This window comes from Hippoglossus stenolepis, chromosome 11 (genome assembly GCF_022539355.2).
Source record: "Hippoglossus stenolepis isolate QCI-W04-F060 chromosome 11, HSTE1.2, whole genome shotgun sequence".
NCBI lineage: Eukaryota > Metazoa > Chordata > Actinopteri > Pleuronectiformes > Pleuronectidae > Hippoglossus > Hippoglossus stenolepis.
In genome coordinates this window covers 13926578-13950733 of record NC_061493.1, presented here as the reverse complement: position 1 = coordinate 13950733, position 24156 = coordinate 13926578, and the positions used below count along the sequence as shown (strand labels likewise).

The window sequence follows — 24156 nt, the reverse complement described above, 5'->3', positions numbered from 1 at the left end:
ATCAAACGTTTTTAAAATATAGTTTTTATCACTTTGTAAAATAACTTTAGTAAAACTTTGGTAAAACCAAAGTCATGTTTACAGAGTCAATATTACCCAACACAAGAGCTTAAGTTCATGTTGATTTGTAAATCGAACCAATAACGCCTGCTCTTTTGTTGCCAAATACTGAAATGTGACCCAATTACGATATATTTTGTAATTTTCTTAGCAGACTTTGATCTAAGCAGATACTGGAAGACTGGATGGATTTCAGATACTGCATCCTAAGTCTTTGTGACACAACTGATGGTGAAGATGTTTACCAGGCCAGGTTTTTTCTCTTTGTCCAGCTCTTGAACCCTGTTCACCGCACAGGCTGTTGGCTATGAGCAGTTGACTGACAACTGCTCATAGCCAACTTCTCTCTCACCAGCTTCTGACGATCGTCTCTATGTCTCTCTGCCTGAAGCCTTCGGTTATGAACAATCAGAGCACGAGCAGGGTGTGTGCAAGCAAGCAGGTTGGTCAGTGACAAACAGTTACATCAGAAACAACTTAGCAACCCAACCCAATCTTATCGAAATGCTAACATGGAGGAGGCATGGTTTCAAGACCTATACTGCAGGCAGCCACCAGGGGGCCACCAAGATGATTTGGTTTCCCTTTTTGCAAGCTGTCATGTCATCCATCTTTAAACAGTCTATAGCTGTTTTCAGACATGCACTGGACTAAAATAAAATAATGGCTAACACTGGCTGTGTGGAGTTTTGTGTAATTTGTATAAAAAGTCTGGTTTTGGATTCATGTTTCTAGTTGTAAATGAGAATATTTAAGCATGTCGCTCATCAATATTTTGAAATAATCTCAATTTTGTTATCAAGCTGCCTGACACAGGTCCATAAGGCCATCCTGACTGGGCCTAATCAGAGAAGCTTATCATCAGTGTACGTTGTCCTGTACCATGCAGAGCTGGGTGTTGAACAAGGCATTATGGATTGGATATACGCACATTCTCAGTCTGTTTTGTCATGAGCTTGTTCTGGATACGTCAGTTGCAAATGTGCCACTATAAGGAGGGAAAGTGTTTTACATTTGAAAGAGGTAAAAGTCGAATATACCTCTGGGAGTCGACTGTGACGTGATCCTCAGATGGTGACGATCACCTGACATCCACACATCATGTTAACATACTTGACCAGGGCCTTTAAAACACACCCACACACACATCTGGCTTATGTATGTGCAGCCTTTGAGTAATGTTACTTTCTACCACAGCACCTTTCGAGGTCGAGGTATGTGGGGAAGGTGGCATGTCCTCAGACTAGACTTTTACCAGCAAGACTCATGGTTCAACACGATCCTGCCACAACCATGCTTCTCTAAGGCTCCTGTCTCTAGTGTGGGCCCAAAAAAAAAAATAGTCCACCAAGTTTATCAGAGCCCACCCTCGCTCGTAAATGCTCCCATCTTTCAAACACCACACCACCTCCAAGCTTTCTATTTTCACACACAGAGCTCAGAACGAATGGACGAAATAAACATTTGAAATGATTAAATTAACTCTGATGAAATGATTAGGGTCCAGATGACACAGGGGATGTTACACAACTGTTTTCAGAGGCTGAGCAAAAATCAGTGGTGTGATGGTGGCTCACTGATCACTCATTAACTTCCATTGACTTCTTTCTGAGAACTTGCTGCAAAGGACCGACATCCTTCTTATGCAACACACAACCCATCAAACAAACCAGTTCTGAGGCTGCTGCCCCAGTTCCCTCATTAACCTTTCAGCACTGGGGAGTAAATACAGGTTTCCATATGAAATGCAGGATTTAAAAGAGCTCTGATATCAGTTGAGTGTATATCATCCATAACTATAATCCACTGATTTGAAGTTGATATTTTGTCCTCTGATTTTCTACTTAGAACTCGAAATCCAGATGCTACAGCACAAACCAAACCAAAAAAAAATAGAATGCCACTCAGTAAAGTTCATACCTTGGTCAAGGCCCAACAGTCCCCTTATGAAACCACATTTAAATTAATTAGATCCAGATTTTTATTTGGATCTTCAACAAATTGCAAACACTCCCTTAAACATGTCAGATATTTTCATCAAGATCCATGAATTATTCTCTGAGAAATCAATGAAAATGTTGAAAAACTCCTATCTCACAATGTTAAATAAAGTGAAGAAAAATCATGGATCCGGCCCCTGATCCATATCTGCACTAAAATTGAATGGCTTCTGTCCTGACCTGTACTGCATTAGTTTCATGGAAATCCGTTGAGTAGTTTTTGCATAACTTTGCTAACAAACACACACAAAACAACGGCAGTGTACCTTTTAGTGGCATCTCACGTTCAAATTAAAAATCTTTAAATCACCCAATCAGGGCAAAAGAACGATTTTTGGGGTTAAATGGAGAGAATGGGGTCAGTACTCATTTATTCTGCACTGTCCTTTGCCAGCACATTTACCCACCTTTAGTCTGTTACGCACATACATATAAAAAAAAACTGGTGATGAAGCAATCTGCAGTATCCTCACAGCGAGGGGAGTAAAACAGTCCTCATCTGTTTGTTCAGCTGCATGACTTCTTCTTTCACCTCTGACCGTTGCCCTGAACACACACTGCGACTATTATTAGTTGGGGGCCCTCATCTTAAAAAGGGAACACAAAACATGAATTTAATTCCTGTAATCAAACATGTATTTGAACAGCTGACCAGTTATCTTATTCTGGCATCAGAAAACTAAGGTGGGAGTGCACATCACATGCACATCACAGAGTGCCTGAAAAGTAACTTTGAAACAGAAAAATATGAGGAGTATTGGACACAGCTTCTCAGCAGAGGTGACAACAACTTAGACTTGAGGTTCATTGTGAAGGATGTTGGTAATCGGTACAGTCTGCAGAACAAACGGTACCTACAGCATTTTCTACCCTGTTAACATTTACAAAGCTTATTTAAACATTTTGAAACCTGCACAAGACAGACTCCACATTTGTCGCCTTCAAGGCACATTGTCACCACCAACTGTCCATGTGAAGAACTGAGTGTAACTGTGACAGACGCTTTATCTGAAGGTATGAAGAGGTTGATAGCTGCAATTTATGACAAAGCTGAAATTATAACTATGTGCTTCGGACCTGGTCATGGGACCAGTTTAAACTCCTTAATTGGCTGATGTGTGGGAATCTCTCCTCCTTATACAGCTATCGTCCTGTTTCATTTAGGAGACAGAGGCTATTTTCCTCTGACATCATAACATTTTGTTCTGCTGGGATCCAGGTTTATCAGTCATAACAACACAGGGAATCGCTGCCTCCTTAGTGAACAGCAACTGTCAAGATGATGGCAATTTTAAATCTGGGGGGGAGACAAGACACCATGTTGAACGATATATTTGATAGCTCTATAGAACGCTGTTGGCCAGTGCTGGAAATAATGCATAAAATCTGACATATTAAGGTCACTGATATCTCAGCGTTTTTTCGATTTGGTGCAGCTCTAGTTAAAAATCTGGATCTTGTGAATTTAAATGTGGTTTCATTGGGGGCTTTTTCAGCTGCAGTATGGAAATAAATAGGGCTGGAAACCTGTAACTGTGGCTTTAAGACGTTTCAGTTTAAGGGGACTGTTGGGCCTTGGTGGAGGTATACGCTCTCCTGAATGCCAGTTCTAATAATGGTTTGGGTTTTTAACATTGGTGACACTGAAGTTATGAGGTTTCTTTCAATAACTAGTTAATAGAGTAAATTAACAAAAGACCAAGCAGAATGTCCCTTTGTTTTGGTGGTTATATTTCAACATCAGCATATTTTCTTGGCAGCATATAAAAAAAACAGAAAAGAAACAATGACTACAGCTAAATACCAGTCTCTCTAAGCCATCTCTGTACAGTGTAGGTCCGACTGATGAGACCACCCTTCATTGATTCCTTTCTGTATCAAAAGTTGAAGTCCAAAAAACAATCTACTAGTCTCTAATAGAAACTTGAATAAAAATGTGTAGATCAGCCCGAATCCTCTCAGACCTACACAAGTGTGTCACTGATGGTGGAAACATTTTTGTGATTTGTAGTTTGCAGACATTTTTTCTGAGTGCCCCTGCTGTCCAAATAATTATAATTGTTCAAACAATGTTTAGGTCAGAATGAACAACAAGTCTCCCTTTACCGGTCTCCAGGTACAGGAAATAACAAGCAGCACTAGAAAATATACTCTTTGACATTTTCTTCAAATCCCTGTTGCCTCATCATACATTTTGTAAAAGATCAATTTTTTGGTTTTATTTGATTTAATTGAGCTATATCATATATATTCTATCCTGATGTGCCTGAGTGATCATAAAGAACTGCAGCCTGCTTCAGAACAGAATATATCACATAGAAATGCTGGAGTCTGCAACACTTTGCTGGCCAGTTGGAGAGCACTACAAAGGGATTAGGCTGTCAGTAGAGATGTCATTATTCAGACTAGTAGAGGCGGGGGAAAGAAGTCCATCCACTACGAGTTGTCTTGGCATAAAAAAAAAAAAAAAAAAAAAAGAAAAAAGAAAAAAAAGAAAACGGGGCCTAATTCCAGGAGAACAGAAGGTTACGGGATCAAGGCCAATAACATCGTCCCAGATCATTGGTGAAAGGGTGAGATCTACCAGAGAGATACAGAGGAGCAAAAAGTGAGTGTGTCTGATTAAAGGCTAGTTCCTCTCCTGCACAAATACAGTCTCCTGTGGACAAAGCCCCGCCTCCTGCAGCGTGATGTCATAGTCCAAGTGGGCAAGCTTCCTTCTAGGAAAGTTGGTGACGAGTTCGAAGCGTTCATTAGGGTATCCTTTGGACTGGACGTGTCTTACCAGTGCCTTGAAAAGAGAGTGATAAAACAGGAGTCAAAATCATTAATCATGTGATATAGAATGATATATATATTTATATATATATATGTTAAACGTAACTACAATAGATATGAAGCTGGGACAAGCAGCTGTTCACTTAGCTTAGCAGAAAGACTGAGAACGGGGGGAACAGCTAGCCTGGTTAAAATAAATCCCTCTATAAGCATCTCTATGGTACCTTGCTCTGGAGGATTTATCTTTATTCAAGAGCATGGTGGTTCAGTTTGAGAACATGTTCAATATTTTTATTTTTTTTTATGCCTTCACTCGCATATTTTCTTTTGCTCTTAGATTTTCAAGCAACAAGCAAATTTCCCCAAACACAGAATCCCAGGTGAAGTGATGACGAATGAAATTGCCAGGATGTGTTCTCACCAAAAGTTTTGATTTAGAAGACAAGGAAATTTGCTCTCTCTGTCCATCTGGGTAACGGAGCATCAACCTGGCTTTGGGACCTATGTGGGAAAAAAAGGAGAAAAACACAACAAATAACATGAAAATTAAGTCTATGAATTCAGATTTGGAAATTCTAATATGAGCATGCTCCTGTCCATACTGAGTGCTGCTGAATACTTTGGCAGAGGTTGACAAGAGCAAAAATTCTCTGAAATTGAATTTGTTTACATGTGTGAGGTCCTGCCTCTGGACTGGATCGTCTAGTGTGTGGGCTCTCATTATTAAAAGATTAAAAGTCGGTTACACCTGTCAGTATGTCTGTGGGCTACCACATTTTTAAAATAAATTAAGATGTGATAATCCTCTAGTATGCAGCAGGCTTAAGAGGTTGAGTTCTCATTAATTAACTGTTGACACACGTTTTGAGAGGGCTCTGTCTGCAGGCTGAAGACTAACACAAAGACTCTTCCCACTCAAACACAAACCGACCCTCATCTTAACTGTTTCAGGTGAAGATTCACACACACTCGTACCATTGTCATCAGGACAGTCCATGTCACAGGCGTTGGTGGTGCTGGGCTTCGCCGCTCCAGAATTTTCTGCTGCCGAGGAACAGTGGTTGTCCCCTGAATCTGGAACAGGATGAGGATGACGAGGACCGGCAGCCGAGGGCTCCAGGTGGTTCTTTTTGCTCTCCTCTTTCTTGTGACTGTGGTTGTTTTCTTTGTACGGAGACTTTCTGTGGGAGGAAGTTGAACTGTCGGGATGTAGACGCTGCTGTGCCACAGTGGCCGAAGGGACCGGGGCGTGCTGGCTGGTAGAACTTTTCTCTTCGTGGGGTGCTGGCGTTTCACTGTCTGAGCCATCAACAGATATGGGACCCTCGCTGTCGGAGAAAGGTTCTGCATCCGATTCGTCATCTGATCGAGGGGAATCAGGAACTTCTGGGACATTTGAAGACACGTAGTGGGTCTCCTGTAGGGAGGCTCGGATTGCTGCCTCCAGCTGACTGTCTTCACTGGCATCTATCAGACTCTCCTAGAAACAAAAAGAGAGTGCAGCTGTAAAAAAACAAGCTGGGCAAAATGACAGCGGGTGATGATAAGATAGTTGCAAATTTAGAGAAATATGAATGACTAAGCAGATAGACGATAATGTTAATCTATCCCTAAAAATGAAGTCTTCTACATGTAATGCATCCATTACTGCCAGGAAGAGAAAATGACAACATATTGATGACCCAAGTCTGAGATGATGGCTCTGCAACTGTTAAGAGTTGCCACCGAAGAAGAAACTGGGAAAAAGAAATAGAATGAGAATTTGAGGGGACACAATGGAGGAGAGACCCACAGAGCGAGCCCGTTTGGCAGGAGGTGCGTGGCAGGATGGCCCGTCAAGCTGCCCGTGCTCTGCCAGGAAGCCAGTCACTTGCTCCAAGAACGATGCCACATCCAGCTGGTTCCACTCCACCATTTTTTGTCCTAGAAAGGTCAGTAAATGAATTAATTTAGAGAACAATATACAGGCAACGGATGAAATTGACTGGTCATGTTTCATATACATCAAATGGAACTAGTTTCCCTGCACTCTGACTTGGCTGCGCAAGCAAGGTATGTTTTCAGCCCTGTCAGAGTTTGTGTGAGCTGAATGAGAAATACTTTTTCAAAGATATCTCCACCAACAATAGCACTAGAAAGACTGTAAATCGATAAGAGTTCAAAATGCATATTTGCATCCTATAGGACTATAGACAGAACCTGAAGGTTATATAGATCAAAAAATAGTTCAAACATGGTAGGTTTATGACGTCATTGTGAAAAGGCATTATTACAAAATTAAAAACCAAAGCATTGCCTGATTTGGGTATAAACTGCGCATGCAGGTTTATGCAGTTCCCCTCACATTTTTCCATTGGCAGATTAAAACATTCTCGGGTTCTGCATTTGGCTATTAACTTAGTTTTATTCTGTTTGTATTGTCACACAGATGATAGCACAGTTCACATGTTCTTTATTTACTCCAAACATGTGGTCTGCCCTAATTGATTCCCGAACTCAAATTAAAGTTCAAGTCCATTGTAAATCCATTGTGCTTTCAAAACATTTCTTATAGATTAGCAATAGGCAATAACTTTGACCCCATGCAGTGACCTTGACCTTTTTGGGATTTAAAAAAATCAAAAGCTCAAGTCCAAGCTGTTAAGATTAATGATGCAAAGATCAAGGACAGACATTACTATTGTTACAACGATGTTGCATCCCACAATTCTTTTAAAATACTGCAAGCAAGAGATATATGTCGTCAAATTAGAAAAAAAAGGGACCTATCAGAGCAGAGTGAGTGACGCTTGTTCTTAAAGCTTTCTAATCAGTCTTCTGTGCATTTACTGACTTCTAAATACCATGTAGCTCAAATGCATTACCACTGCCTCAATTCACATGAACTCTCTGCTCACCAGTCCGGGGGTCGAGGATGGAAATGTAGGGAAACTTGTTCAGCTTATAAAACTGAATGTATCTTTGTCCCTCTTCACTATCATGATAAACCTGTAACGACAGAAAGAGCAACATTTTATGATTTCTATTTGTACCGCTGATCATCCACTTTTTGCGCATGGATCATTAACTTCAATTTGTTTTATATCACATCAGTTAAATCTTAGAAACCCTGGAGCAACACAATGAAAAGAGTTTTAAAACCACATACCTGCCAGAAAATGAAGTGCTCTCTGATTATGGTCTTCACTGCATCGTTACTCCAAACATCCCTGTTCAGGCACTGGCAGGCGAAGTCCTGAACATTTTGAATGTTGATCATTAGCCACTTGTTCTCCAGCTGCCCACAGTCTTTTGCCTGTAAACACGAAAGAGAAAATACAGAATCAGCAAAACAACACAATTAATTAAATTCATTTTATAAATGAATAGCAAATGGTGGAATTACTAAAGCTGGGCTCATACGACAGGAGTTTTATGAACCAAAATCAGGTTGCATCTTAAGGAGAACATAACATAAGGAGAATCCTCACAGGTTTTCTTCTCTATAATCGTAAACACACCCAGGAGTTATCTATCTTTTCGATGGGATCTGTCAACAGTAGCACACTAGCGAACGTTAGCCTCATAATGTTTACTATTGCCTGATGGCAGCACTGTCAGCAGCTCCGATCTGTCCGTCTCTCTCATTGGCTGTTGTGGTTCCACTACTGACGTAATCATCCCGATGTTAAAGTACCGAACAAGGTTCTAAACCAAATTTCTCCACCAATTCTCGGGGGCCGAATAGAGGTTAAATCGGCCTGAAATTCCTACAGTCTGAAGCCAGCTTAAGTTGGCAAGTGTGGATGAACACCAAGTGCACAAGGTGTACGTGTTTAAGCTACACTTTGACCAAAGACAATTAACCACATTCACTACATACACAGTTTCATACAACTCTTCATGGAGAACAGTTATAACCATCAACATCAGTGGTATGTGATCATTTATCATGGTGGACCAAGTCTCTAACAGCTGATTTAACAAATACCAGTGAGTGAATTACACTGTCATAACAAAAGTGACAACCTGCATACTCCTGCCCTTTCCCCCTGTGATCCTCTGAAGTTTCATTAAAAGTTCCCACAAGATGAAGAAAGACGTGCAGTGTAATGTGTCCAGTTAGCGACATCTTACCGTCTCAAAGCTGCCTTTGTGCATGAGCTCAATGGGAGGACGGAAAAGGTCTGCCAGGGTGCTCAGTTTCTTATCCACTGTCCCACCGTTACGCAGCTCCTGTTCCTGACGGACTAAAAAGAGAGAAACATGCACAGTCATCACAGGAGGTAAAGGCACAGCCACAGAAAGCTTCAGAGAGAAAATACAGATTTTGTCAATTGGCTGTTGTTGGTTGTTATTACGCAAAATTAATTTCAAACTTATTTCAGCATTTATCTTAATTATTCAGACTTTTGGGCTGTAATAATTGCCATTCAAAAAAGTCAAAAATAGTTATCCTTTTGGGGGAATTGTTTTTGGGTCATCTGGTTACCAAGTTGAATGTACAAAGTGCAACTTCGGCCGCAAGGGGTGTCTTAATCAAAATCTATCTAATCTACCTGAGGTGCAAATCATGAACACAGATGAAGTTATGTATTCAGGTTTTATTCACGTTACGCAGCAAAGGGCCATGACCGATTGGGATCCCTTACGAGTGACCGATACTAACAGTGTTTATCCTTTGTCATACGTCATTTGCTCTTGAGGTTATCGCAGAGACGGACAAAGCCACGTAATTATAAGGCGATCAAAATTAAATGTCCTGTTACCTTGAATTAAATTGGGTGTTTCTCAGAGTCTAAACATGGTTGTAAACAGACTGGAAAATGCAAGCGATCCACTTAATATATATCAGAAGTCAAGTTGTTTTTAGACATTGTAATGAATTGTTACATATCATAAGCTCGGAAAACTTTGATATTACTTACTAGTTTCTGTTTGGAAGTCTCTGAAACCATCAAATATTGATCGAGCAGGTCGTCTTCGCTTTGGCACTGCACGTGTAACAGACACATCAAAAGTCACACTCATTAGATGATTGAAACAGCAGAGCCAGTAAAAAGAGCAATTTAGATTCAGATCTATCAACATGAGATGGAATAAGACTTAGAACAATACCTCCAAACAGTGGTTCCGGTTCCACCAATATGTCCTGCTTCTGTGGAATGGGTGCTCGTACTTCACTGAGACAGAAGGCAACAAATGTGAATCTAAGATAAACAATCTAGAGCTAAACAATGATGTTAGCCTATAATGATAAAGCCTCTGATTTGATTAAACCACCCAGCATGAACCCAAATCACACAGTGCCTTGAATGCCAAATTTACCCCCAGCTCTGAAGTAGCAGAGACATTTTACGAGCACTGTAAAAAAGACAGTGTATTAAAAAAAACTGTTTAACTCTGTTCTGAAAGAAGGTTGTGAAGAAACGTATGAACTTACTCTTCAGGTGGAGCTCTGCTGCTTGAAGCTGCTGAACTGGAGCTGGTGCTGGGCTCCTCTGCTATTGCGCCTCCATCCAGAAACATGGTCACCGCCATCTCCAGGTTGCTGTTGCATGCTTCCAACATATGTTTCCCTACACTCTCTGTGGCTCCTAGAGGAGGACACAGACATGCTGATATTCAGAAACATATGTCCATAAAACTGCACAAGTAAATGTGTCAACACTCACACAATCCAGGTTATTCATTCAGTGCCAGAGTTTAAACACGCAGAACAATGTTGCCCATCGAACACTTTTACTTCTTTATGAAGGTGTATGACTTAAAATATAAAATCTGATACAATCACTGTTGTATAAAAAAATCAATTGAGAAACTGATTATGGATAAATTCACATAACTGACATCCCCATACAACCCTGCTTGCACTTTGAGATCCTCTGTCAAGAGCTTTTTAACAGAAGCTAAAGGCAGACGGAGCTTTTAAAATATGAGCTCCAAGGCTCTGGAACATCCTGCACGAGGAAATACAGCAGACGGAATCAGTGGTTTCCTTTCAATCAAAGTTTACAACATACTTTTTATTGGAATGCCATGATTTGACTAAATTCTATTTTTATTACTGTAATGGGTGGTCATTACATTTCTGTCACACGTTTTGTGTTTTTAATTTTTAATTTCTTTTAAGTTATTTTTGGTGTAATTTTACTTGCGTGTTTTTCGTTTGTGAAGTGCTGTATGAATAAAGATATTATTATTATGTTATATAGCAATACTGTGATAATAAACGATTTGCACCATGGCTTCCAACAATTCATTTTTACCAGTAAATCACTCTGAGTGGACACTTCAACACTCTGTGCTTTTGGTCTTTGTTGAACACAATCTCCACACAGCCACGACAAATTACACAGTTTCTGGCTCGAACCCTTTTCACCATTCCTCCTACACATTATGACTTGTATTGTATTTGACTTTTCTTTTACAGTAAGCTCTTTCTACTTTGCTTTTATTTTTATTTAACTATTGCACTGCTGAGCTGACCGGTTTCTTCTTGTCCAACACCTTTCATTGTACTGTTGAACCTGTGTTAACTTGCATATGACAAATCAAAACTTGAAACTTGACTTTTAGGTTGTAAAATGTTGCCTTGCAAAAAAAAAAGTCCAGGATTATAAATGTGATCAAAACAATAGTGATCCTTTATGGGTAAATTCGTTTCGAGCTGTAAAGCACTCTGAATTGAATTTGATTTGTTTGCAAGCAGCTATATAAATACAGTTTGATTGATTGACATTATATAAAATTAGTAAACTTCTATCACCACTGAAATGAAAGTAAAACAACTTCCACAAGGCAACACCACGTTAAAAAGGATTCTGTACAAAGAAGGCAGCAAGGCAGAGCACAGCTCACACGATCCGGAGCGAATAAGAGAAAACATGAAAAAGCAAACAGAATGGCCCTATAATACATTCAGATTATTAATGCACACAATGACCGAATTCATAATAAAGTCAAGCAAATTGAGAAAACACACGATCTGAGGATGAACTTTCGTTGTGTTTTAACTGAGGAGCTGCACAGTCGGACTACAGCGATCCCTCCACTGGCACTGCGCATGTCCGTTACACTTCCCGAGTCTAGTAGCAGCCCCCGACCTGAGGCTCCTGTTTCCTCCGATTAATAACTTCAAACTGAAAATATAAAACCAGATCCGTCCTTTCTAACAGCGTCCACGCAACAACAAAAAAACACAAACCGGGACGTGCGAGCGGGCGGTGAAAGACGGAGAAACGTGTCCAGTGTGGCTGGCAGCACAGTGAGAGTGGAGGTGACAGTGAAGGCAGCACGAAGCCTGGCTGCCGATGAAGAAGGGAAATGTTCTCAGCCGACGTCCATTCCACATTTACCGAGCAGCCAGGCAGAGCGGAAAACCCCCCCAGAAAAGCAGCTCTTTGCGGGCGAGATAGCGTCTTCAACCACCGCCACACCGGATATCAGACATTTCTAAGTGACTGTGGAGGATATGATCCCCAGGCGGCGGGTTTCGGCTCCATTTCCCGAGTGTTTCCCCTGAGTTAAGCAGATCAGAGGCGCTGCTTTCCCCCTGTGTGTGGAGCATTGACAGCGCAGGGGCCAGAGAGACTCAACGTGCCTCCTCTCCCCTGCTCGCGGATTTCCTGTGTTTTAGGGACACGGGAGCTGCTCCTGCTGTTCACCTCAAACCTTCTGAGCGGCACCAACCTGAAATTAAATGTTGTTCTCACCTGTTATTGCTGTGAATTGTTGTATTAACCCATTCATCCCCGGAGCTGAGGCGTCTCCGAGCGCCGCCATCTTACCGCCACAAACAACAACATAAATGTGGCGCATGCGCGGCGCCGTCCTTTTTCCCTACTTCGCCTGGCGCGGCGCGAGGCCCACGCGTCACCGCCGGTCACCGCGCAGGTCTGCGATGCATTGTGGGTCGTGTAGTTCAGTGGGACGCTTGGCTGTAAACATGTTATAGCACCTTTTTAAAGAGCAGAACCCGAACACTGACTTCATTGTAAACCTAATGATTTTGTACGGTACATTTTTTACACCCTTAAATGTAGAATTGCAAATAACACCCACAATTTTGCAGGATTTCAATGCGAATTACAGAAAATATCCAATCGCTCCAACTTGATAAATAATAAGTAATTCCCCCCCCTCTTTCTTTTCTTTTTTTCTTCCTTATATTTATCTTTTATCTGCTTTTTTGTCATAATATATGTAATTACTGCTTTATTTATTATATCTAATATTTATCTAGGTTTCGGTTTATTTAACAGTCCTGTCGCTTTAGCTGACTATTTTCTGTGTTGAGTACATATATGTAATACTTTTGTAGATACACGTTTGTAAAAGGAGTTGTTTTGAAAAAGAAGGGTAATGTAGTTGAATAAATAAAAACGTTATTACAAATTTTAAAGTTTAAAACTCATTTGTAAACCTAATGATTTTGTAAGGTAAATTTCACACCCATTATCAACATTACCTGCAATTTTTACAGGATTTTTGTGCAAATTAAAGAATATATCCAGTCTCTAATATCTGTGTAACTCCTGGGTATTGAGCAAAATTCTTTGGTGTAATACCCTCTTGAGTTTGTATGTTATTTATATTTTAGCCATGAGCTGATTCCCATACATGTGTTGGCCAATGTAAATTCCCATTGGTCAAATTTGTTTCTCTGGAAATGACAAGGGAATTAACAAGAATTCTGTTCCAAAAAGAAGTTACTGCTTTACCATAAGTTATTTCAGGGGCAGATTCCAGCTGAAATTTGATTGGCCCCTGAGCTCATTAATTACCAACAATACTAAAAATAAAGTTTTTCTGAAGTTCACAATGTGCTTGAACGAGAGGCAATTAATAAATGTACAGTATATTCAATGATGTGTGTTTACTCAAAGCTATAGAACTAACAGTAAACAGGGACTTAAATGTGCACCTAACTGAATCAGGGACTGTCCTGGATGTTGGAGATATAATTGTGGCCCCTTTCTGGCGCCCGATTTAGAAATATCCTACATCTGTCATTTTGGAATCATTTTTGTGGATGATATGGGAGAAGGCCTGGCCCAATCGATACCTAATCACAGAGTAAGTTAAGACATTTAGTTTTTCATGAATTTATTAATTTTATCCAGCCAAAGTCTATATCAAATAAAAAATATCAAAGCAAGAAACTGACATAAATTGGTGGAGTCAATTTCTACATGAATCATGTTAATAATTCAAGGTTAATTTAACATCTACAAACAAGAATGGACCCCCTTGATTTTACATTTTAAGTTACTTTTAGTGAATTTACTAAAGGAATACCTTACCTTGAACACAAACATACCTTTTCTATGTTTCTGAATAATTGTTTTTTTTATCTCTTTGTTGCAAATGAAGAACATTAGAAAAAGGCTGATAAGTGTCAACTTAGAGGATATTTCATCAAGATTGGCTCATTGGTCATGACAAATATAAAAGCTTATAAATTAAAGCTACATAGACTTAAGTTGTGCAATTGTATTGTTATTTGCATAATACATTCAGTTTGAAAACAGCATCAACCAAGTCCAAACCCTGAAACTCAGTTCTAACAACAAAGAGCTAATAGCAGTTGCTCATTCAATGGCCACTAAAGGTCATGTTATCTTTATTATCGTATCCCTCACCCATCTGTTGTGCTGCCTGGCGTAAACAAGAAAGAAAAAGTTTATCACTTTACAAAGGGAAGGTGATAACGGCACCGACTTTCTACATGACATGTCCAAATTATATTTACAAATACACAAAGTGACAGCTCCAATCCCACTGGCCAATTGTATAGTAATTTAAAACCAAATATAAAACGATAGTACATCCATATCGAGATAATCAGTAAATCATAATGTCCCTCAGTTTTGCTCATATGGGCTTATTAATGTTCTCCAGTTGAGCTATGGTAAAGTTTGTTAACCGTGAACAATCAGATTTAAAGGGTTTGCAACCGCAATTTCTATTCCATTGAAAAAAGAACTGTTAGCTACTGATATCTCCATGATACAAAGCATGATGTTATTTCGATCGAGTATTGCCTCAGGCCACTATAAACTCATTTACAGGTAATTTAATTCTAATCCAGGGATGTGCTGAAATCTGAGATTTCTGCACCCCTGTGACGTGTGACCTTTTCGCCCTGAGATGGGAAATTACTTTCATATAAAAGATGCCTTTTAATTTTAAATGGGAATTAATCAAGTGCACTCAAGCTTTATATAAAAGAGACCATAAATAATTCACTATTGTTTCAACATGGCAAAATAGCCAATCAATATACATCAGTATTTCTTTACTTAAGAAAGAATTAATACTAAACGTGTCAATGTGGTGTCTAAAGTAATTCTGGAAAATCGGGTCTGCACACTGCATGAAGTTTATCTTACATTGGAAAACATCACCCGTTGGTGTCAACCTCTGCCCTTCACAAGCGAATTCCCTTCAAAACCAGTCGACATATTCCTGTGATCACTTCAAATAAAATGTATGACCAAAAGAGAACCAAGGCTGTTATCAGTGATGTATTTAAGGTTACAAAAAACAATACTACTCAGAGCACATGGCTGAATAAAAATGACTAGATTCACCCCTTTAACATGAACTGCATCAAAATTGAACAGGTTCTTCCCTGCCCCATGAACAATCCCTCTACCAAGTGGTAGAAGGATTGGTTCAGCACTTTTTGCTTATACCTGATGACAAAAAAACAAAGCAAACCAATGGACACGGGTGAAAACATAACCTCAAAGGCAGAGGTGAAAAAACTAAGTGTGGGCAGTGACTTACAGAACGGGGTGGGGGGTGTACCACTGCTTACAAAACAATCTTTGTGAACACATTAAAATGATCTTACATTCTCATTAGCTTTATTCTACTGCACAAGTCACTCTTGTTGAACAGAAAATCGGCCTCTGAGCTGTTTTGAAGGAATAGACTTCTTCATTAAAATGACTCATCAGTTTATGCTGATATGTAAAATGCCACTTTACTGAAGAGGATCAGGATCTAAGGCTTCATTTTAGATGATTCCGTGACAAACATGTTTACTATCTGGATCCATTCTGAAGCCTTTTAATTCAAATAACACAACATGTATTCTGAAGACTAAAATACGTAAATCATATTTTGTCATGGACTCTCCCTTTAGTGTCGATGTTTAAATGTTGTACGTGGTGAGAACAGTCTCATCCTGTTCAACCAGAACGAATAAAGCCACAATAAAGTCCCTCAACTATTAACAATGCCTCCCTTTTCCTATCTTATGTTCGCAGTGCAACTTCAACAATGCAGTAAATGAGACTGGTTTCTTATTTGCTAATGGGCACTGTATGATTGAGGAGGGAGATGTCTCCATACAGTGTCCTATACATGCAAAACATTAAAATAAAAACAAATGCAGAGGAAAGGTGTGTGTGTGTGTGTGGGGGGGGGGTATGATGGGCATCAGTTACTTTCACAGTTCATATCCAGCTTAATAAAATAAATAAGCTTCCCTACAATAGTATAGATCAAGGTGTGAATGAGTGCATACATACATGCATGTATGTATGTATGTATGTTGAGTGAGCCATGGGTGAGTTTATTGTTGGAATGTATATATGTGTACGGAGTGACTACATGACTCAGTGAGGCCAATGTGTTTCTATAGGCAGGGGAGTGAGGTGAGAGAGGTGAGAGAGGTGAGAGAGGTGAGAGAGGTGAGGGAGAACACTGTGAAGTTGGCAGGTTTGTCGTATGCTGCAGTTTAGAAGCGGATGAAGGTTGCGTCAATCTGGCGTACACTGGGTAGCGCCAGCATGATCTTTCGTCGGTACTGTGGGTCCTTCTGTAGCGGGTTTCTTTCGAGGTAGACCGTCTCCAGAGATTTGGCGTTCTTCAGCTCATCGAGGTCTGACCAGTTATCAATTTGATTATCGTTCATCTAGGGAGAGAATGGGAGGAAATGTAGCCAATGAGGAGACACGCTTAGCATTGTCCTGCATGGCAGAGGACCTTTACAACAAATGGATGTTGGGCAGAGCGTTAAAATAATCAACTGTTGTTTAATCAGTCAGAAGGTACGATTTCTGACCAGGAGGTTTATAGAATTCGTTAAAGTTCCATGTTAGTCTTGCTTGTAGTTTTATTTGTCTGTTGTCTATTTAATCACTGAAGTAGTGTTAATGAACCTTGACATAATTAAGACCTATTTAAACATATTTTAGACCAAGTATGTAATATTTTAACATATTTAAGACTTTTGAGGCCTAAAATTCAGATTACTGACTTTTTGTGGAAAACCCCATGAAAAAGTCTTAACGTTGACAGATTATTTTTGCCACAGGCATCTGGGTCCTGTGTAAATAGTGTTGGGAAATAGGAAGTGTCAACAAGTAACTGATGGATGACAATATAAACATTTGTATTTTTTTCCTGTTTTAAAACTGGAATAATTAGATCACTGTGTGAATCAATCTTTTTACATTTTCCTTTGAAACCCTGTACTGTCAAATAAGTTCTGGTTCCTCAACTTACCATGTTATTTTTTTACTTTTCTTTTTAATAAATATTTGAATTTAGATTATTTTAGCCCTTTGTTGATCTATTTTTAAAATATTTTATACATCATGTTTTATCAACTAATTACATATTAATTGATAAGTTGCATTTTAGATGTTATGGCAATATATGCACTATATATATTTAAATGATTAATTCCAACACAATGCTATGGTGCATACCGTCGAACTGGCATGGCTTATTGAGACTTTAAATTAAACAGATATATATCAATTATAGATTATAAAGACAGAGTTAAATAATTTTGTTTAACTTCACAAATAATCCATACCCAGAATTCCTGCAGCTCCGTCAGATGGCTGATGTTCTCAATGTTTCTTACTCGATTGGCTGCGATGTCCAGGGTTGTGAGCTTTTTCTATGAGGGTAAACAAACAATGTGTTTGAAAATACAGAATAAACTTTGTGTATATGTCTGCACATTTAGTAAAACGCATGATGGACAGTTTGGCCTCCAGTCCTTTTAGAAATGGGGCTATTGAAATTCTTTAACTCACATTGTTCTCCAAGCCCTCGATGACCTCAATGCCATTGTGGCTCAGATAGAGCTCTCTCAGGTTGACAAGGCCCTGCATACCCTCAATTTTAGTAATCCGATTACTCTGAAAATAAATGTACGCAACATTGTTTACAAACATGTCCGTATGCACATTTAACTTAGATTTTTGTAATCACTCCAGAAGTGCTGAAGAACATTTGCGTTACCTGAATACTTAAGACAGTCAGGTTGTGTAAACCATCAAAATTCTGAAGCGTAGTTATTTTATTGGTGCCAAGAAACAAACTTTGCAATGATGAGAGAGTATCCAGGTTCTCTATGACCTGTGAACACAAGAAATTCAAGAGAAACAAAATAAGCATGTTAAAATTAAGTCATGATTATTTCACTAATGACCTATGATGCATTTTTACCCAGTAACATCACAGCAATATTTTAAGATTTAAACAACATTCTCAAAAAGGTTTAACCAAACTTCAAACATCTCACCCTGATTCGATTGGAGCCCAGCTCCAGCATCTCCAGGCCTGTGAAGTGTTCCAAGTTGGAAATGCTGCCAATTTTGTTGTGAAGTAGAAAAAGTTTCTTCAGCCGAGTCAAGTGCTCCAAACCCTCCACTTTCCTCAAAACGTTGAAGGACACATCGAGCTGCCTGTTGATCCATAAAACAAATGTCTCCATTAGGAAAATCATAATCTATAATTACTTTGTTCTGTAATATCAGCCATATAAAAAAAAGACTATACCCCTGTATATCTACATTTAAAAACATGACATCATACGTTGAGATTACAGAGTTTTTCCAGACTTACTCCAACTCTGTGAGGGTGTGCAGGTTCTCCAGTTTGCGGATCTGATTGTCGTAGAAATCTAGTTCCTGCAGTGATCTCAAACTGTCGAGGTTTTCTATCTTTTTAATGAGGTTTTGTCGTAAGGAGAGTGTCTGTATGGAGAGATAAATAGAAGGTGAAGTGACAAAAATATCACTTGATTTTTGTCATAGAATTTACTTTAAAAAAAAAGGAGGAAAATTATTGGAAGCAAGATAAAAGATCATCACTCAGTAACTGAAGTTACTTACTTTAGCCTTTTGTAGCACCTCCAATCCTTCAATCTTTCCAATACGACAATGAACAAGATCAACATCCTAGAAAGAAGACAGATAACTATAGATGACAGCCTGTCTATGGGTAATAGCACTTGTTCAAGAGTTTATTTTGTCATGCACAGACATGTGCCCATCACACACATTGTCTTCCAGAGAAGCTGTTGTGGTTAAACATTTGGAGAAAACACATCAATATATTTTCAAAATAAAACATATTGAAAATATTGTGCTTTGTATCCCAAGCTCTCCAAATAACATCTACAACAAAACGTTAACTTTCTAAAATACATAAAGTGTTTTATAATCATCAATTTCTTCTACTAGCAATGGGAAAGGAATCAATCAACTTTTTTAGCAGGTTTACCCGTGTTTAGAAAGTCTGTGTTTACCCTCTAATTTTGGTGTAAAAGAGGTATAAATTGACTGTAGGTGTGGATGTGAATGATTGTTGGCCCTCCGGGACGCTCCGGGACGAGTGTCCAGGGTGTACCCCGTCTCTGGCCCATTGTCAGCTGAGATTGTCTCCAGCTAACCAGCATATGCATAAGCAGTACAGAGAATGGATAGATGGATGAGTACATCTGAACAGCAGTGGTGTTTTTAGACCCTGCTCTCACCTCTTCCTCAGGGTCCAACGTTATGGTTTCCATGTCAACCGGAGACTCTTCTTTACCTTTAACAAGAAGGAAATCAAATCAGTTAAAATAACCAGGCTGCATCCAGGATACAGACACAGAAAGCTTTCCTAAAGCAGTTGAGAAGACTGATGGGTGGCTATTCAGGATGATATGAGCTGACAGGCTGGTTTAGAAAACATCTTCCTTTCAACGTCACAGAGCTGCAGATGTATTGATTTACTTGTGGTAGCGGGCTGATTGGGGTCCACGTCTCCGTTGATACTCTTCTTCTTGGTCTCATCATCCCCAGACTCCTCGGACTCACCCCTCCGGTCCACTGCAGTCAGCAGACGAACACAAGAGAAGCTTCATTAGATGTAGATCTAGATGGTCCGGGTGCCATGGTTGTTGCATCATGTTTCTGCCCTCTGATTCACTCGTGCCCCCATCGGGACTACAACTCCCGGTGGACACATCGGACCGTGACTTGCTGTAATTCAATTTTAGAGACAGCTTGCAGGCTAAGGTTAGCTCACTCCCATTCAGACACAAGCTGAGCACTGCTAACTATGTTAGCGAGCTAGCTAGCTGACTGGACCACGTTTAAAGCTGAAATTGTAACATGTCACATGGGCGGACCGGCTATGTTAAATATAAAATCCCCTTTTTATATATTATAGGTTGTTTACAAGTCGGAGAGGGTGAAACTGTTAATATGTGGATTAGCAAGACGGGGTGAGTTGACTGAATAGCGTTCCACTAGCGAGTCTTGTTGTTAGCCTGTTAGCTCGCTAGCTAGCCAAGGATGGAGATCTGCTTAGTAACAAGGAGAACGAGTCGCCGAATGTGTTCACACGAAGCCGCAGATGTTCATCCGCACGAACACCGGTTCACCCGCATCGTACAAACATGTCGCGGCTGCATATTCACACATTTACCCACCTTCCATTTCTTGAAGCTCTCCAGCAGACAGGGAAGCCATGTTTCCTGTAAACACTCCTGACAACCGCTCAGCCAATCCGGTGGAGGCTCAATCCGCGGCTGCCCACCAGGAGGCGCTGTGGCACACTGATAACAGAGGCGCACTGGCTCGTACTAACAATTGAGACTATACCTTAAAACCATAGACTGTATATAAAGAGCTTAAAACAAAATCATACATAATGTAATAATAATCATAATCATATTTACTAGTATTTTCTACATTTGCTATGCCACTGTATATTTTTTATGTTTAGTTTCTTTTAGTCTTTTTATTTGTATTTATTGCCATCTCCTTTCTGTTGTTCGCAGAATTTTTATTTTTAGTTACTTCTTTTACGTGATGTACATCGAATATAAAACACATATCAATAAAACTCTCAAACAAGATATTCTGTGTGAAGAAAACATTCATAATATATGTAAATGTTATTCTGTTTGCCGTCTATTTAAATATTTTTTTAATATTTACACATATCCTCTCACTCGTTCTTTTTTTTGAAAATATTTTTAAATCTGTGAAGGCCCTATTCATGTGTGTCTTTTTATTCTCATGTGTTTCTTGTTGCTCAAAGTATCAAGACAAATCAACATGCCTTACTTTACTTTGCCTCCTGCATTGTGGTTTTGCAAATGTATTTATTTTTTCCACTCCTGTTTACTATTTTATCGGTACAGATCATTGTCCAACAAAAAACTTAGGTCCCTGTTTAATTCCCATTGCAGGCTCATGCAGCCTTGCCAACTTTGTGTATAAGTCTGTCCTGCACACCTTCCATTTTAGGATTATGCCTGTAGAAGACTGAAGAACTAGGTCTTGAGATCTGCTCAAAACATGTCACATTTTAAACATCCCACATACGCAGCAGATAAATAGATACTAGCTGAAAACATCTTATCCTTAGTACGCTCCTATGTCATTTGATTAAAAAAATTAGGAACATACAGTAGAGATTAATCTTGACCTACTATTTGGATAAGCACACCAAGATACAGAGATGAACAACATGTTCCTTATTATCAGACTGATAAAAACAACAGACAGCATCAGGATAAAGATACATTTTAAACTGTAAGCCTTTGCTCAAGAAGATAAAGAATGATTGTAAAGACGCAGGATTATGTTAAACTGGACATCTGGCTAAATATTTTTGGAAGCTACATGTCACAGAATCATTGACAATCCAGGCAGCAGTTAAATGTACTTATTAACATTCCTCTACAATGGGTAATGGGTGGATAGACTCTGAATTTATCTACAGTGAGTTTTAGATTTGTAATGTGCAGGACCCTTTAGAAAAGGGAAAGTTGTGTCATTGTTTTATCGCTAAAGAACGAGTTTGATGGTGTAGTCACATAGTTCAGCACTGTCACCACACATCAAGAGGGTTCCTGATTTGAATCCCTGTTTCGATTTTTCTGTGTCTTCCTTTCTTTTTCTCCTCATACTCTTCCTCCCACAGTCTAAAGACATGCAGATTTTGGTTAGGGTTGATGGGAGACTTTGAATTGTGAATGTGAGAGTTACCCTGTATGTTCATGCTGTGATATGCTGTCCAGGGTGTGTCCCAACTCTTGTACACTTTCAGCTGGGATTGGCTCCAGCCCCCCATGACCCACAAAACCCTGGATGCATGGATTTATTCAAGCTCTGAGGACACCTGAGCCCTGAGCCTGGCCACCACCTGATCCAGAGCCAGGGAAGACACAAACATCAGCATTCACCGCAGAGAGGTGAGATATCTCTCTCCACAATATCAAAACAACAAACAATGGATGCAGAGCTTTACTGGGAAAATAAATATGGTCACCATGAGAAGATCTGTTGGTCAGCTGGTCATGAGTCTCAGTTCCTCCAACAATATGCAGACTCAGCAATGCTTTATCCTGAAATTTAGACCAATCAAATTATAGCCAAAGAAGAGGAAGAGCACATTAAACATTAGACATCCACAAAAACCCAAAGCAAATCTTGCTGCTATTGCTGAACAGACAACTTATCTGGGCATCATGTGCTTCCACAAACTGAGAAAGACATGAATTAAACACAGAGTGGGACTTCTTGGAACCAGTATCCGTGTTTTCGTGATCGATACAGCTACATTTGAGCATTTAGAATTGATTCTGCATTTTGCCTACACGCAGTCAGGTCTGAATTTTGAGTGAAACAACACAAAACATTGACATTGTCAAGATGTTTGAAAGTAAAGTGTGTGCAAAATGCATCGTGACAAACCAGTGAATTTAATGAAAGCCAGTGCTACTGTACTTTCAATGGCTGATAGTTTCATGTACAGCCTATAAATTCCCAAACAACTATCGTCACTTTTGTGTTAAGGTTATTTTTGTTTCTTTCTTGTTGAGTTTTCAGCATTATGTTTTGTCATAGTTCTATATAAGTATGTTGAACACCATGTTAAGTGTGCAAGACTCCTTGGGGGGGGGAGTCGGGAAGTACATGCGGAAGTGGAGTGGGAGTTTTACTTTGACAATAACATTACCCGCACTTCCATGGGTGGGGCTTCCTCTTTGCCTTGGATTCCCTTGGGAAGGCCATGAGCACGCAGCAACTTCATGTAGACACTGTTTTGTTTCCACAACTGCAGATATATGCTGGCGGTCAGTGTGGAGTACAAAGTCTGAAAATCCCAGTCATCTGTGTAGCTGTTGCTGGACGGACAATAAAAACAATTGTAAAGACATTGTATTTGAAGTGTGTCTTAAAAAGCATTCACAACGCAGAAGTAAAGACACTACACTTACACTCTGTATAAATTGTGACCCCTGATTTAGAAAATGTCTAGATCCGCCACTGGTGAGGTTTAAGTAATATTGGGCTATCATAAACCTGAATTAGGTCCTTACCCGTTGCTGCCATAGAGAGGGATTACTTGATGCTTTAGTTAGATCACTTGACTAAACTAACTCTGATCACCTCTCGTGGTTTAGGTAAAGTCTTGCCCCAACAAGCCTGAATTTGCGATTAGGTCTTTACCAGTTGCTGCCACAGAGAATGGGTACTTGTTGCTATGGTCACCACGCTTGACTAAACCAACTCTTATCACCTGTCCTGGGTTAACGAAACTCATGCAATAACAAATCTGATTTTGGGATTAGCGCTTCATCTGTTGTTGCCAATGGTAAATGGTTACTTATTGCTATGATTACCACACTTTATTTAACTACCTATAATCACATGTCTAACTAAACTCGTGCCAGGACAAGCCTGACTTTGGTATTGGGTCTTTATCCGGTGTGGTCACAGAGAACTTGGTATTATGCTTTCTAACAGAACTAGTTTATCGCCTGCAGCGGTGGTGCTCAGAAGAACCGGCTACCTTCAGCCTGGTGGGCAGACTCGTGTGGTGTGTCTCGATAAATAAGTGTGCGTGGAGCTGATCGGATCCCGGCTCGACAGGGTCTGCTGCTGAGGACCATGAGTCCTCTGGGTCACAGCTCCGTCAGCCAATCTCAGATCAGACGGATGCACATTTAAAGAAAACTCGGTGGAGGCTGCAGAGGTAGAGAAGAAGCCACAGCTCCGTCAGCCAATCACAGATCAGACGG

The 24156-nt window shown here is 39.8% G+C and overlaps 2 protein-coding genes and 1 long non-coding RNA gene across 3 annotated transcripts; all 3 read right to left on the bottom strand.

The window, feature by feature from the left end:
* Positions 1 to 3770: 3770 nt before the first annotated feature.
* ubxn7 (UBX domain protein 7) lies at positions 3771 to 12683 on the bottom strand. The gene is made up of 11 exons (XM_035170192.2): positions 12533 to 12683; positions 10261 to 10414; positions 9936 to 10000; positions 9746 to 9811; positions 8955 to 9067; positions 7987 to 8133; positions 7736 to 7826; positions 6631 to 6761; positions 5814 to 6318; positions 5260 to 5339; positions 3771 to 4851 (listed from the first exon to the last, which is right to left on the bottom strand). The coding sequence occupies exons 1-11, from the start codon at positions 12636 to 12638 to the stop codon at positions 4690 to 4692; spliced, it is 1620 nt and encodes a 539-aa protein (XP_035026083.1). The 5' UTR covers positions 12639 to 12683; the 3' UTR covers positions 3771 to 4689.
* Positions 12684 to 14406: 1723 nt separating this feature from the next.
* On the bottom strand, positions 14407 to 20688 carry ppp1r7 (protein phosphatase 1, regulatory (inhibitor) subunit 7). The gene is made up of 10 exons (XM_035170919.2): positions 20551 to 20688; positions 19850 to 19945; positions 19609 to 19664; positions 18965 to 19030; positions 18696 to 18826; positions 18373 to 18535; positions 18090 to 18206; positions 17882 to 17986; positions 17656 to 17742; positions 14407 to 16746 (listed from the first exon to the last, which is right to left on the bottom strand). The coding sequence occupies exons 1-10, from the start codon at positions 20588 to 20590 to the stop codon at positions 16570 to 16572; spliced, it is 1038 nt and encodes a 345-aa protein (XP_035026810.1). The 5' UTR covers positions 20591 to 20688; the 3' UTR covers positions 14407 to 16569.
* A 1148-nt stretch (positions 20689 to 21836) lies between these two features.
* Positions 21837 to 23203, bottom strand: LOC118118231. The gene is made up of 3 exons (XR_004697890.2): positions 23091 to 23203; positions 22401 to 22476; positions 21837 to 22274 (listed from the first exon to the last, which is right to left on the bottom strand). It is a non-coding gene; the product is annotated as an uncharacterized LOC118118231 (long non-coding RNA).
* Positions 23204 to 24156: the final 953 nt, after the last annotated feature.

Coding starts and splice junctions, on each gene's coding strand:
- ubxn7 (XM_035170192.2), bottom strand. CDS start 12,638: ATGCGCCACATTTATGTTGTTGTTTGTGGCGGTAAGATGGCGGCGCTC. Junction 9,068..9,745: donor AGACTTCCAAACAGAAACTA/GTAAGTAATATC, acceptor CTCTCTTTTTAG/TCCGTCAGGAACAGGAGCTG. Junction 4,852..5,259: donor CTTCTAAATCAAAACTTTTG/GTGAGAACACAT, acceptor TCTCTTTTCAAG/GCACTGGTAAGACACGTCCA.
- ppp1r7 (XM_035170919.2), bottom strand. CDS start 20,590: ATGGCTTCCCTGTCTGCTGGAGAGCTTCAAGAAATGGAAG. Junction 19,031..19,608: donor CGTTGGACCCTGAGGAAGAG/GTGAGAGCAGGG, acceptor TCTTCTTTCTAG/GATGTTGATCTTGTTCATTG. Junction 16,747..17,655: donor CGGAGCTGCAGGAATTCTGG/GTATGGATTATT, acceptor TTCTCTCCCTAG/ATGAACGATAATCAAATTGA.